Below are 14,931 nucleotides of genomic sequence, written 5' to 3'. Positions count from 1 at the left end.
ATCCAATGAAGTCATTGAGCTTAAAGAATCACCCCTGTTCATGCAGTAGAATTTCCCCTCCCTTTCCTTTCCCCATGTGCTCCTGTGGCAGCATTCTGTGCACATGCTTGACTTTTGTGTGTGTTTCCAACTCTCCTTCTTACCGCAATCTCTCATCACTCCCCCCCCCCCCAGCTACTCCTGAAGGTCGTGGGGAGCTGGAGTGGCAGTGAAGTTCTGTAGCTAAAATGAGAATTACACAGTGTGGTTGCTTACAGGCACGCTGGAGTTTTATTTTAAATTACCTTTTTGTGCATGTGTTATTTTTGGGAAATTATAATACATTACACATTTGATTCCAGTTGCTTTGTCAAAATAAAGCATGTCGAGCAGCTTCTGAGGCACATAAATATAAAATCACATTGGTTGATTCTTGGTATCAAAACAAACATTCATCCATGCAAATTCTTTCCTATCAGAACAAAACATAAACAACATATCTCAAGAGAAGCAATTGTGACCATATAATTTTTCTCAAGGGAGAACTGACTAGAACTTCTGTGTGTTACCCTGCACATTTATATGTACAAGGTAAAAGGAAGACCCAGAGATGCAAATATTTTCCATGGAACTTTTCTCCCAACAGTGATACCAAACTTCTGTGTTTAAAGACTCAAAATGCATTAATTATGAGAGATCAAGGGTAAATCAGGCTTTTAAGATTCCTCCTTACAACATCTTCACAGTATTGATTGGAGCTGCATAAATTAGTGACTCCAACTATACTACCAGATAAGATCTGTATTAAAAACTAAGCTAAATTGGCTAAGGTAAGTTCAAATTGGCTGACTAAAATGTGCCCTTTTTAAAGGGGCAGCACATGTAAAAATAATAATTGTATATAAGTACTTTAAAGAAAAAAAACCCACCTATACATGGCAGGCACCATCTTAGAAAAAGCATTCATTTTCTTTGTTTAACACAAAAATAATTAATATTCTAAGACATTGTCTGCTATGACATGCACATGCATCATCAAATGGCTTTTTGTTCTCTTCAAAACTATTTGTTGTCATGGACAAATTTAATCAATTTAAAATTGCATGCTGTTAATTTCCTTTTAATTGGGTGGAGGCCCTATTGAGAATCTGTAGGCAAGGGTCAAAATATATGTGAATCCCTGCTCCTTTTGCACACAGGGACTTTTAAGCTTTCCACTCCATTTAAGTGTCAGCCTCCACCCAGAAAACCCCATCCAAAGGCTGAAGATCCTTTGGAGCAGAATCTCATGAGGGACTGTTGTCAACGTAGATACAGTCGTTCCTCCTGCACATGAGAGGAAGCATGTAGATAGTGTATTTGGATCTCACCATAGTGTTTGCTGAAAATTAAATGGAAGATGGAACCATTATGTAGGCTTGTTCTCCATCTAATATCTGGGCTGGCAATACAATAGTTGACTGTTGTCTGGATAGTGATCCTGTTCAGGGGTGGGTATGTCTTTGTCATGCAGGTGCTTTTCTAAAGCTGATTTGTTTATCAGTTGTACATTTTAGAAGCTACATAGTCAACATTTTGAATGCTTTTAAAAAATAAGTTCATTCTGAAAACTTCTACAAATAAAGTTGATAGGTATTCAGTTTGAAATGCTGAAATAGGCAATAAGCCAGTACTATTGTGGGCATGCAGCAAAACAGACTTCTTAACAACAGTAGCTCTGTTGTAAGTTGGTTCCCTTTTCTCCACAGGTTGATCTTTAATCTCTGTTGTATTATCCAGTCTAACAAAGATTTTTGGTATTGTTCATTGTGAATAATAAAGAAATTATATGTTGTCTTATATCATCCTTTTTTGAAATCTTTTTGATTGGTTTATTGCCCTTCTCACTATAGCCCACTATATCCTGAAGAGGATTTAGATCATTGTAGCATTTCTTTTGTAACGTGTGCATTACTGGTGTGTCCTCAGCTACCTCAAATCTAATCTACTGAAGATAGGGAAATGCACCTAAAACAATTCTTTGCATTCCTAAGGTTACCATCCTGAATGTAGTTCCTCATTTGATCTGACTGTAGTCACTGGACACATGTGAGAGATTTGCGTACGTGTACAGATATCTATTCCAAACTAATATGTGACAGTTGGCAACTATATGAAACCACTTCCATATTTAACAAGCAATCCTGGCATCTAGCAAGATTGCCAGATTGCAGCCTGGAGACTGTCTTTTTACAGTCTTGCAGCCATGCAGGAGGATGCAGCTGTGGCATTAAAAGCCAGAATTTGGACCACTTTACAGCTAAAATAATAATTACCTCCCTCCCTCAACCTGTCAAGCCTCCCATATGCTGTTGGAAGATGTTGCTTGAAGACCTCGTAGCTTCCAAGTTGAGACGAAGGCTGGCTGCTCTTCATACTTGCTAGAGGGCAGCACCACACTTTTTGAAAAACTAGGTAGAATCAAACATTTCTTGACCTTAAGAGGGTTTGTTTTCTCTATATTGAGAGCATGTGAGACTTCTGCCAAGATGTTAACATTTTCCTAATCTAATAGTAACAGGAAAGGAAAGCCGCCTTCTTCTCATATGTCACTCACTACTGCCTTCATTGGTGAGTGACCCCTCCCTTCTCCCCTCAAAAAGAGCATTCAGATTTGTGCTGTAACCACTGTTTACATGGAGCATTTTCATCAAGGCACAAGTGAATTGGCAATTTTAGCCTCCATATCTTTTTCCAAGCACTATGTCCTATAAGAGAAACTGGATTTGACAGTGTGATCTTTTCACCCATGCTTTGTCAAGGCTCTTTGTCTCACCACATTGAATTCTGTACTCCATGTGTTTCAACTGAGCAGTTTCTTCTGCAGCTGTACTTGTCCTACCTGTGCAGTTCTACATTTTGAGATGGAACACTGTACAACTGTGCCTGCCATACCCTTGTTTAAGGCTTGTCCATCCATTTTCATATATACTGCTGTAGACACAAGTAAAGCACTAGACTCTGATGAACAGTTTTCTAAAAATGTTTACATGTAAGTTCAATTCCGTTAGAGAAACATCACATTCATAAAATAGCTGATTTATGTTATCTTTATGAAAGAGATCCCAGTGATCCTTTCCCCCATAACTACTAAAGTTCACAATGCTGAGAGACTTATAAGGGTTATTGTGGAAATGATTGCAGGTTCTTAATTGCATGATTTATTTTGTAACCAGGGGTGTTTGATATTTTTAATTTGGGGGTGGATATACTCTGTAATGGATGTACTCTTCCTATTCTACAGTGCTGCAAATTCCTGCCCATCTAGCCCTCGTGGTGCAGGTTCTTCAGGGTACAAAATGGGCCGTGTAATACCATCTGACCTACATCTAGTGGCTGACAATTCACAGTCAGAAAATGACAAAGAAGCATCTGGTGGAGATAGCCCAAAGGTAAGTTTGATTTGAATCAATATTGTAACATTGATTCTTGAGTTCTGTGTTACACTAATGGAAATGTATTGGTTGGAAAAAGCAAAAGTAGCAATAACAACTATATGTGGTTTAGTAATTTGAAATAGAAAACAACATGTATCCTGTATATCTGTGCTATTTTTAGTTTGGATGCTACAGAATGCTAAGAAAGTATCATAAAGCTAGAAGATTATACTTTCACAATTGTCTTTTTTGTTCTCACGTGATTTTCTAAAATATCTTTCAAATTATATTCATTCTGTGTGTTGGAATATTGAAAATGCTAAAGCCTATAAAAGTTAGTTTCAAAAAGAAAAGGCATCAAATATGCAACCACAGAGTCAGAGATGCCCTTGTAGACCATGTAGTCCAACTCTCTGCTTGATGCAAGAAATCCAGAGCTAGAACACCCTCAACAGATGGCTGTCTAGCTTTTGCTTGGAGACCTTCAGTGAAGAAAAGCCCACTACCCCTCCTAGATCTGCCTACTTGGAGCAATAGAGAGCAAGTCTTTGTCCTCTTCTGTGTGACAGCCATTCAGGTATTTGAATGAGTGCTATCTTGTTACCCCTCAGTCCTCTCTTTTCCAGTCTAAACATGCCAAGTTCTTTCAACCTTTCTTTATAATAATAGGACTTGTTTTCCAAAGCAGCAGCTGTATTTGTTGCCTTCCTCTGAATGCATTCCAGTATGTCTATATATCATGGGAAGTCTGTGTTCTGAGCACTTCTGTACTGGATCATTCATTCATTCATTCATATTTTGTTTGTTTTAAAAACATCTCAGTACACCAAAGTAATGTTGTTTAAAGTTGTGGGTGCTGTATTGACAAGCTTGAGTGTGTGCACACTAATGGAATTTTGATGTCTGGAAACCATCCTATGAGGAATGCTTGAAAGAGCTGGATCTGTTTATCCAAGAAAAGAGAAGATAGCATTTTTCAATATTTGAAGGACTGTCATGCAGAAGATGGAGCAGACCTGTTCTCTGTTGCTCTAGAGGGTACTACTGCAAACAATCCATGGAAACTGCAGGGAAGTACCGCATTTGTCACTCCATAAGACGCACCTGAACATAAGACACACCTAGTTTTTAGAGGAGGAAAGGGGGGAAAGCCCCATTTTTTTGAGGATCATCTCAGAGTTGTGCAGCTTCTTTTGCAAAGGGGAAAGCCCTGTTTTTTGAGGATCAGCTCAAAGTTGTGCAGCTTCTTTTGCAAAGGGAAAAGCCCTGTTTTTTTGAGGATCAGCTCAAAGTTGTGCAGCTTCTTTTGCAGAGGGAAAAGCCTCGTTTGGCGGGGGAATCAGCTCACAGTTGTGCAGCTTCTTTTGCAAAGAGGAAAAGCCCCATTTTTATGGGGTTCAACTCACAGTTCTGCAGCTTCTTTAGGAAAGGAAAGGGAGCCATTTCTACAGTTTCCAGACAGATAATCTAATCAGCCAGTCACATGTCGCTGGGGAAATAAACAGCCTCCGTCTGCAGAGCATTCAACAATGGAGGCCTGGGCAAGGGGGCGGGGCTGGAAAGGGAGCCAGTTATCAACCACACATTGCAAGTTCTCTGTCTTTCCCTCCCCCCTCCCAGGCAGTCTCCTTTATTGCTAGCATCCCTTATCTCTCTCCCGATTGCTTGCTGATCAGCTGTTCATCAGCTTCCTTTCAACACCCCCTCCTCTCTTTGTAAAAAAACAAACACAAAAAACACGATCTGCTTTTGGTCCCTGGGCAGTTCGGCTCCAGGGACTACACATTCGCTCCATAAGACGCACAGACATTTCCCCTTACTTTTTAGGAGGAAAAAAGTGTGTCTTATGGAGCGAAAAATACGGTAGATTGCAACTAAACATTGCAGAAACTTTCTACTATCTGAAACTATCTGATCATGGAATAGAACTGTCTGAAGAGGGCTTTTATTTGCAGGAGGTTTTTAAGCAGAGACTTGATGGTCAGCGGTCAGCTGTCAGCTATGCTATAATGTAGTTTTATCCTATGTTGAGTGGGGAGGTGACTCCCAAGGTATCTTCCAGTTTTGTGATTAATATGGATATGGTGTTCCACTTGAGGTTGAATAATAATAGTGCAGAATAATATGGAATGATTACTTTCCATGACTTGGAAACTATGGAAACTATTAATGCAGCATATATTCACATTAGCCTTTTTTGTATCACACTGTTGACTCAAGTTCCACTTGTGATCAACATCAGTCCCAACTCTCAAACGCATAATATCTCCCAATGAAAATCTATTCCAGAATTGTTTGATATTTTGAAGCTTTATTGTAATGCACAACTGATGTATTTCTTACGTTACTGAATGGTTAAGCTGCTGTAGAAAACTTTTTACTGTATTTATTTTCATCTTCTTTTATAGGATGACTCAAAGCCACCTTATTCCTATGCACAACTAATAGTACAAGCAATTACGATGGCACCTGATAAGCAACTTACACTAAATGGAATTTATACGCACATAACTAAAAACTATCCTTACTACAGGACAGCAGACAAGGGCTGGCAGGTAAACATAACTAGTATTGTTTTAAGTAAAATAAACTGAAAAAGACTTAGTTTAATTCCTACTTCAGCTACAGACTTCACAGCCCCCCTTCCACCCTGGTTATATGTTTAACTTTGTGAAATAGGTTTTTAGAGCTTTGAAAATGACTAGCTGTTTCGGTAACCTAAAATGGTACACTGCTTCTTTCAGTAAAACTAACCCTTTCCCCACGACCCTTTTCCACATAGAAAGGTTAGTAATGGATGTATTTTGGGGGAGATGAGGGTTTTTAAAAAGTGTAATTGAGAAATGAGAAATCCCTACATGTCTGGTAGGGGAATGTTATTTATTCATTTATTTCATAAAATTTATACATCGCTTGATTGTAAAAACCATCAAAGCAGTTTAAGTAGGAGTCACAAATTCTGTGCCAACTTCTCCAAATGCTATTTCCAGAAACCCCCAAACTGGATTACTTATCCTCTTCATCTAATAAAACCAACTTGAACATGTGCTTTAGTTTTTATAATGTAGTCTGTTGGCAGCTATTGTAAGGTTGCAGAACTTGGGATATTCCAGTATAGATTGGAGAGATGCAGGGGATGGGAGAGGAAAAGAGGCAGTAATTTTTAAGGAGGAGGAAAAAAGAGGACATGGAATGGGAGAGAAACAGTGAAGATTGAGGAGAATTCTTTATTACCAAAATCCTTGGCCATCCTCATGTATTTGTTCACATTGATGCCAGCATATGTTGCCTGAATATTTCCAAGCTTTTTAAAAGGGAAATTCATGTTTGGGTTATTAAGAAACTAGAAGGCATTGTTCAGTACATCCTAGGAGTGTAATGTGAAGAGCTTGAAAGATCAAGTCAGGGAAGGCCACCAGAATGTCAAATGACTTTTCAGCATGTAAAATTTAAAACTGCTGTACTAAGCAAAATTTGAAGTATTTCAGGCGACAGAAGGTAAAAATGCAGTTGAAGCACCAAAGAAAAGGCGAGACCATGTGTTAAAGAGGGAGAAACTGCAAGACCTGAAAACCTAATAAATATGTGGGGCTATATAGTGATCGTTCCACCACTGAAAAAGTTGGTTATGATGAAAGGGTGACTGCTGTCAAATGAGTATGTGGTGACTGGAGACTAGTTTCACAAGGAGCGGAAACCTTTGCATTAGGCCATATTCCTGCTTGATACTGAAGAGATGGATGATTTCTATATATTTTTTATATTCCATAGAATTCAATTCGTCACAATCTCTCTCTGAATCGTTATTTCATCAAAGTACCACGTTCCCAGGAAGAACCAGGCAAAGGCTCCTTCTGGAGGATAGACCCTGCCTCTGAAAGCAAATTAATAGAGCAGGCTTTTAGGAAAAGGCGGCCGAGAGGAGTACCTTGCTTTAGAACCCCTCTGGGACCTCTCTCTTCTAGGTAAGGAATCAAAGTTGGGGATTTAAAAATACACTTTCAGAGGCTTCACCTTAAGTGTGACTCGTTCTGCTGGGCATAGGGTAACTGCAGTCCTAAGTGATAGCAATGTTGTTAGAGCTAGATGTATAACAATTTTAAAAGACTTTTCCTAAATAGAGAAGGGGTGTTGGGTGTCATTGACTGCACTAAAGAGCCATTAAAATTTCTTCTTGGGGAGACTTGGTTGGTTTTGCTTCATACTAAGGATCTGTTGCCATTCTGGGGGCTTGAAATCCCCCCCTCCAAAGTTTAGGCTGGCTAGTAATGTTGTTCCTTCTTAGTTGTAGCCCTTTTGAGTGCATTGCATTTCTCAGTTACCTCAAAACAATAGCTGTGGAGGGCTAGATTCACACAGTGCAGGTAATGTAGTGTCACAAGAATCAACTTTTGCACATTTAATGTTGTCAGTTTGCATTATTAACATAACACCTGCCAAGCTGCCCTCTTGCTCCACAGTTGCTGCTCAGGGATAATGCCCAGCAAGGGCACACTCTTCTTTCCCTTCAACCTGTTCACTCTTCTGTAGTAGCTAGCTAGCTAGCTAGCTAGCTAGCAAACAAGCAAGCAGCTCTACATGGCTTTTGATTGCATTTTTTTTTTTTTACCATTGGCTTGCCCCATGGCTTGGGCCTTCTGGAGAAGTATCCATATACTTTTTGGACCTAACCCACTCTGCTTAAATCTGGGTGTGTATAATACATTATATAGTATTTTAAATGGGTGACACCCAGCCATGCTCCCCCAATTGTGCAATGAATTCTGCTTGTGCAATGGGACTTCATTCACCCCCCAGAAAATCTTCCCTTGTTCTACAGGGATTGTATTGGTGGTGCAGGGGGCAGAAACTTAAGCACAGATTTTGAAAGTTTTCCTTAAGAGCTTCATGTGTTCCATCATTTAACTAAAATTCATAGTGGCTAGGCATGCATTTCTGAATAGAACATGAACAATTAGTAATTTCCTAATAGGGAGAATACTCTGATGCTGCTTAACCCAAGATGGAAATCACAGAAATATAAATTTTTAACTGTTCCATTCATTCTTTAGATGTTGTCTAAAAATGATGTATCTAAAAACATTTAAAGCAGAGAAGTAGGGAAATCCAAGAATGTATATGACGGAATAACAAAGATCAAGGTATTTGAGTTAGGGAATTCCATACCTTTTGATTTTCTAGGGTGCCCGTGTGCCTGTCATTGTATGCTTTGGTGCCCACACAGGGGCTTCAGCACATTGAACCTCAAAATTGAGGCATGCTGAATAACTCATTCATTTTTGTTGACATTTGTTTCAATGCCCCCCACATCCTACTCCTTGTTCTGTGCTACTATGGCAACCATAGTCTGCTTTTGAATTACCTCTGCAAAAGTCTGTGAAGTCAGGAATTTGTAGTACTTCTCAGTCAAAGAGCTCCTCCTTGTGGAAAGTATATGTATTAAATGGTTTTTGAGGCTGACTACTCATCGTAGCTGTCATTTCTCAATCTGAAAGTGGCTGCTTTTGTTCTTCATTTGCAGAAGTGCCCCAGCTTCCCCTAATCACTCTGGAGTGTTATCTGCTCACTCGAGTGGTGTGCAGACCCCAGAGAGCCTGTCAAGGGAAGGGTCACCTGTCCCAATGGAACCTGAGCCGAGTACTATCCAGCCAAAATTAGCAGTAATACAAGAAGCACGATTTGCACAGAGTGCCCCAGGTGAAATATTCATATAGTCTTCATGTATTTAATATGCATATTAAAATTTTTCCAAACTAATGGAAAGTATAATGTAGGCTTCATTTCAAAAGCCAAGTTAGTTTGTAGAAAATAGATTATTATGAATGAAAATTAAAAATATACGCTATGCTTTGTCAAGGGCTAATAGAACCTCCTTTTTCAAATACTTTAAGATTTATGAGTTGGGGTTGAAATGGAATTGTCATGCTGAAATTATGACAATTGAAGGTGCTGGGTAGGGTTGATGGAAGTTGGGAGTCCAACAACTTCTGGATTTCCTCAACGCTGTGTTAGGAGGTATCCAAAGGGGAAAGCAAACCAAATAGTTTGTTTAATCGGAGCACAGAGATTACATTGGTGACCTCCTGCAAAATTTGCTCAGCCAGTGAACTACGGATCTACAACACTTCCATTTTTTTGTTTTTATTTTAAAATGTAGTTATGTTAACTATTGGTGTTGCCGGTAGTTGCAACCCTCTCCTTGTGGCACAACAACATTTTTTTTTACTTGTTATGCCTGCTAAAAACAGTGTCATAGTAATACCGAACTAACTGGATTTACTCTTAGGATAGCTGAAGAAACTGTTGAAGGAAGGAGTAGGCTTTTTAAAAAATTCAAGTACCGGTAAATAATATGTTCATAGACTTTTGGAAAATGAATGATTTAACTAATTTTCCCCCTCCCCCCCTTTTTTTTGATAGGATCACCCTTATCTAGCCAGCCTGTTTTAATTACTGTACAGAGGCAGCTACCACAAACTATGAAACCTGTCACATACACTGTTGCAACTCCTGTGACAACATCAACATCCCAGCAGCCTGTAGTACAGACAGTTCATGTTGTTCATCAGATCCCAGCTGTGTCTGTCACAAATGTGACTGGATTAGCACCAGCAAATACTTTCACTGTAGCTGGACAAGCCGTGGTCACACAGGCAGCAATGGTGGCCCAACCTAAGGGAGAACCTCAAGAGAATGGAGACCACAATGAAACGAAAGGTGAGGATTTGGTTCCGGTTCCCCTTGGAAGTAATACAGTCCAAATATTTTTTTTGTATTTGTTGCGAGTAGAGAAAACAACTACATAATACTGATTTCTCTTAAGAAGTGCTAATTTTGATGCTTTAACCATGAATTATTCAGTGCTTTCAAACTTTTATTCTAACAGATTTTTATTTTTATTCCCACCGCCAGTTAAAGTGGAGCCTATACCTGCCGTTAGCCATACAACCATAGGAGCTGCTAGTCGGATTATTCAGACATCTCAGACGGCACCTTTACAGACGGTTACTCTAGTGCAACAGACACCTCTAGGTCAACACCAGCTACCAATAAAAACTGTAACTCAGAATGGAACACATATAGTACCCATCACCACAGCAATTCAAGGTCAGGCCAACACTGGTAAGCATTTGGGGTGATGTATTTAGTGTCACAAATTTTCTTTTGTCATAGTGATGTCCAGAATCTGTGGATTCTTGATTCACAAAATTGTTACAGATTTGTGCTTAATTCTTTAGCTTATTTTGAGGTAACTACTACCTTGGAAAATTAAGAAGTTTTTGTTTTAGTCTACATCCTTTCCCTTTCACGTTAAGTTAGGAACTGATGTATGATACAAAGAACTCTGTAACTGTGCTGTGCATTTGTATTTCTGGAGGAATAGCTCCCCATCCCAGATAGCAGTCTGCTTTTAAAATCAAAAGGATGTTTCTGTTGAAAGTTAGGGAAATCTGTTGTGGGGTGGGGGAACCACCACTAGTTATGCTCGAGGCTTTGGACATGCCTAAAGTAACTCTTTTGATCCCAGCATTGGTTGGTTCATGGTTTAATTAAGCTTTAGATACCTGATTAGCTTGGTGTTGTTTTATTTAGTTCTCTCCCCCCACATGCTGCCCTGAACCTTGAAAATGCAGTTCTTTACAATGTATTATAGTTATTTACTCATGCTTTTTTCTTGGTCGTTTCACAATCCTTTGGGACCATCTGCTCCCGGTAGAATATAGACTGCTATCCTATTCACACTTTCTGGCAGTAAGTTCCCTTTATCACAATAATGTTTTTCTTCCTCTTTAGCCATAAGGTCAGCCGCTGTAGATGTTTTCACCCATGCAAGAACATCCTAGGGTCATTCTCAAATGTGGGCCGCATCAAGCTTTCATATAATACTAAAGTCATTTGTGGAATTGGGCTTCCTCTTGCCTTGCCTGCGTTTAATGTCTCTCCATTTATTTATTTTTACAGCTGCTGCAAGTCCCCTACACATGTTAGCAACCCATGCATCTGCATCAGCTTCTCTTCCAACAAAACGTCAGAATGGAGACCAGTCTGATCAGCAAGAGTTGAAACGTATCAAAACGGAGGATGGAGAGAGCATAGTCATAGCTGTGAATGTTGAAACTCCACCTGTGGCAGTGAGTGAACAAGGCAGCCAGAATTAGGAACTTAAGAGGAATATTTCTTTTTAGAATGATGCTCCGTGGTGCCAAAAGGAGACATTGAAACACCTAAAATATTGAACATGTTCTCACATGGTGGGGAAAGGGGCCCTGTGACTTCAACTTTCAGCACTGAGAAAAAAAACACAGGTGGCCTTAGAACTCCTTAATTTAAAAATCGAAACCAAACTGTCCAACATCTTGTTCCAGAGGCTGTGACCCCTTTCCCCCACTCCTCCTTGCCGTTCTGAAGTGACTCTTTATAGATAAGGAGAGATACAAAAGTTGGAAGTCTGCAACTTTAAAAAGCTCTATTGGATTGATTACTTTAAGGATTGAGTATCTCAGTATATCAAAGCATGATAAGTACTTCATGTGACTGGATTTCAAACGATTGTATATTCCTCAAAGGGAACAGAGGCAAGGAGCCATTTCCTACATCTTGGCAGCTAGCCTTTCATAATGACCTACCCAATGCAGTTGTTGGTAGATATGCAGTATTTTGTTGTTCACATGTGGAATTAGAAATTTTTGATGTGTACTTTCATTTTATTTTCAAAATAATGGGGTCTTTGACATTTCAAATCACTCCATTTCTACTCCAGAAACTTTGGAATCACACAGTACTTTTCATGTGAAATTTTGTTTGGTAAAACTGAATGTAGGGTTTTTTAACCAATGGAATGATTTAATTTTGTCCTGTTAAAGTTCAGATAAAGCTACTTTGTTACATCTGCAAATTTTCATATTTTAGCAGTTGCCTGATAAAATTTAATCAGATTTTATTACCTTGTGTAGTGATCAAATGCTTCTTTGGGCTTGCATGTTACTGATTAGAAATACAGTGTAAATGAGCCGTTAACTGACGTTAAAGAACTGCTATGATGAATTTGACCAGAGCTGCACTTATCTGTTTCTCTTTCTTGCTACCTTTTGCTGTTTGTTACTTTGTGTTGACTTTGATTGTCCCTGGCTTATTTTTCCAGTCTAAAGTAAAACAAGAGTCTTGCTTAATATTGTGTATGTTTAAAATGGCAGACTGTTCTTCATTTAGAAAAGAGAAAATTCTTTATCACAAGTCCTTTTAAAAAGAAAAAAAAATAACTTGTCAGAGGTATATCCAATTATTTTTCAGCATAAGCGCCCACCAGTAGAAATTAATCTGATGAGTTTATCTTTAACTTTTGATGTCCTGCACAGACCTTCTGGGGTCTGCATTAAGAGTAGCTGTTGAGGTTTTCTAACAGTGGCTACCATACTATAATAAATGTGGTTTTTTTAAAGTGTGTGTTCTGCAGTTGAACATTTTAAAGGATACTTCTCAGAGTTGTGATTGTAGAATCCACCTTACATTTCAGAACTGAACTAAAAGCTAAGACTGTTTTTTGTCTTTCATTCACATGCTGTCTTGTCCCTTCATATTAAGGTGAGTTAAAGGTAAAGAACGGCTTGAACCTTTGATTTGCCCTTTTTTGGCAATACCATTATTTATATATATTTTTTCATTTTGAGAAGAATCTGTATTTTCATGATGGACTGAAATGGCTTGGAATGGCTTATATTTAGTCAGTTTTTGAAAACTGTTTATCTGAAGACCAAATATGAGAAATCTGTACCAAGTATCATGTTAACCCACACAGTAGAGCTGTCACAGTGTCAATCTGGATAATACATATTAAAAGATTATGAAAAAATGCTGTACACTAGCTGGATTTATAACAGCCACTATGAGCTGGGTAAAGCAAAAGAATTTATGTAACTGCAGCATTCTACTTTTTGTGCTGTGGTCACTTAATTTAGAAATAATTAAACTGAATTATTGGCAAAACATTTGGTTATAAACCTACTATTTCATGAGTATTAGGCAAACTGCTGCAAGTTTTTGAATAAAAAAATCTGGTGAAATTCTTAAGTCAGTCAAAATTTATTCACACTTGGAAGTTTTCTTATGCACCTAATGTAGTCAGTGTAGGACACAGAATCTTGGAGCAAGATTTACATCACCATCCTATGCACATCTGTCAGAATGCCATGGTTCCAGGTAAGGGCACATAGAATGATAGCCTTCAATACAGTGGACGCTCAGGTTGCAAACATGATCCGTGCAGGAGGCGCGTCCGTAACCCGCAATGCCGCGTCTGCACATGCGTGAAGCGCTGAACCCGAAAGTAACCTGTTCCGTTACTTCCTGGTTCAGCGCGGTGCGCAACCCGAAAACACATAACCTGAAGTGGCCGTAACCCGAGGTATGACTGTATAAGATTATTTAAACTTACCTGCTGTTGACCTACCCCTTCTTCCATGGGCAGGGTACTCTAGAAATGCTTGCATTTGCATTCCATAAACTTGATTAAGTAATGCTATGCTATTTGAGCACTGGGGAAAGCTTAGATATAACTTAAAAGTGACAAAATCCCAATGGCCAGGGCTCAAACAGTGAAACAGGAGGGCATGAGTAGGATAGGCACTGGAAGTAATAACAAAGTATTACCAAAGACAGAAATTCTTCCCTACTCCATCTGCCAGTGGTGTTTTACCTTTGTCTTCCCTTGTTATATGTAATACGTGAAGCTTTTACTTCAGTTGCCTTTGTAAACAAGTAATTGCACAAAAATACTAGAATTTCATTGAAATGTATATTATGGCTTTCTGACATTGCAGCTGTCTCCTTGTGTGACTGCTACTTGAGACCGGTGCTAATGTCATTTGCTGAAGAAAATGTCATACAAGTCCATTTTAGGTTTCTGAAGACACTTGGACCAAGTGGGCAATTGCCTGGATGAAATAATTAATACAAAATCAGACTATTCCCCCCACCCCACCCCTGGAGCAATTTGAGTCACGTGAGCAAATGCCTACTAGCCATATCAACATCTGGGTTTATGTATTTCCCCAGTGATGCTGCACAGAAAAGGAACTCTGGGTAATTTCTGAGCAGCATGGCACAGCCTCTTACCATATTGATGTTGCAGTTGTAGTTAACCAATGTACCTGTTGTTGTTGTTGTTGTTGTTGTTGTTGTTGTTGTTCAGTCGTTCAGTCGTGTCTGACTCTTCATGACCCCATGGACCACAGCACGCCAGGCACCCCTATCTTTCACTGCCTCCCGCAGTTTGGCCAAACTCATGCCAGTCACTTCGAGAACACTGTCCAACCATCTCATCCTCTGTCGTCCGCTTCTCCTTGTGCCCTCCATCTTTCCCAACATCAGGGTCTTTTCCAGGGAGTCTTCCTAGTGTTTGGTTAATACTACCATTACTACAGTTACTAAAAGTTGTTTCTGCACTGAACAGTGCCTATTTTTCATCAGAATTTGACTTTCCTTTACGCATGAATTATTGTGATTTTAGCTAGTGTTTTCCCATGGCCAAGGCTCAGGT

General features: G+C 39.2%; 1 protein-coding gene across 2 annotated transcripts in view; it reads left to right on the top strand.

Moving 5' to 3' along the window:
• Positions 1 to 13,456, top strand: part of FOXK2 (forkhead box K2) — a 33,093-nt gene extending 19,637 nt beyond the window's left edge. The window contains exons 3-9 of one of the 2 annotated variants that reach the window (XM_033139603.1): positions 3,263 to 3,410; positions 5,804 to 5,950; positions 7,167 to 7,360; positions 8,917 to 9,092; positions 9,816 to 10,112; positions 10,308 to 10,502; positions 11,358 to 13,456. In XM_033139603.1, coding sequence (XP_032995494.1) covers positions 3,263 to 3,410; positions 5,804 to 5,950; positions 7,167 to 7,360; positions 8,917 to 9,092; positions 9,816 to 10,112; positions 10,308 to 10,502; positions 11,358 to 11,554 — 1,354 coding nt within the window. In that variant the 3' untranslated portion in view covers positions 11,555 to 13,456. Of the gene's footprint in view, positions 1 to 3,262; positions 3,411 to 5,803; positions 5,951 to 7,166; positions 7,361 to 8,916; positions 9,093 to 9,815; positions 10,113 to 10,307; positions 10,518 to 11,357 lie in introns of both variants that reach the window. The other variant, XM_033139602.1, reaches the window with a different exon arrangement.
• The last annotated feature ends 1,475 nt before the right edge of the window (positions 13,457 to 14,931 follow it).

Source organism: Lacerta agilis, chromosome 2, assembly GCF_009819535.1.
Source record: "Lacerta agilis isolate rLacAgi1 chromosome 2, rLacAgi1.pri, whole genome shotgun sequence".
Lineage (NCBI taxonomy): Eukaryota > Metazoa > Chordata > Lepidosauria > Squamata > Lacertidae > Lacerta > Lacerta agilis.
Note: the sequence above shows the minus strand (reverse complement) of the source record. Positions and strands in the feature narration are given on the sequence as shown.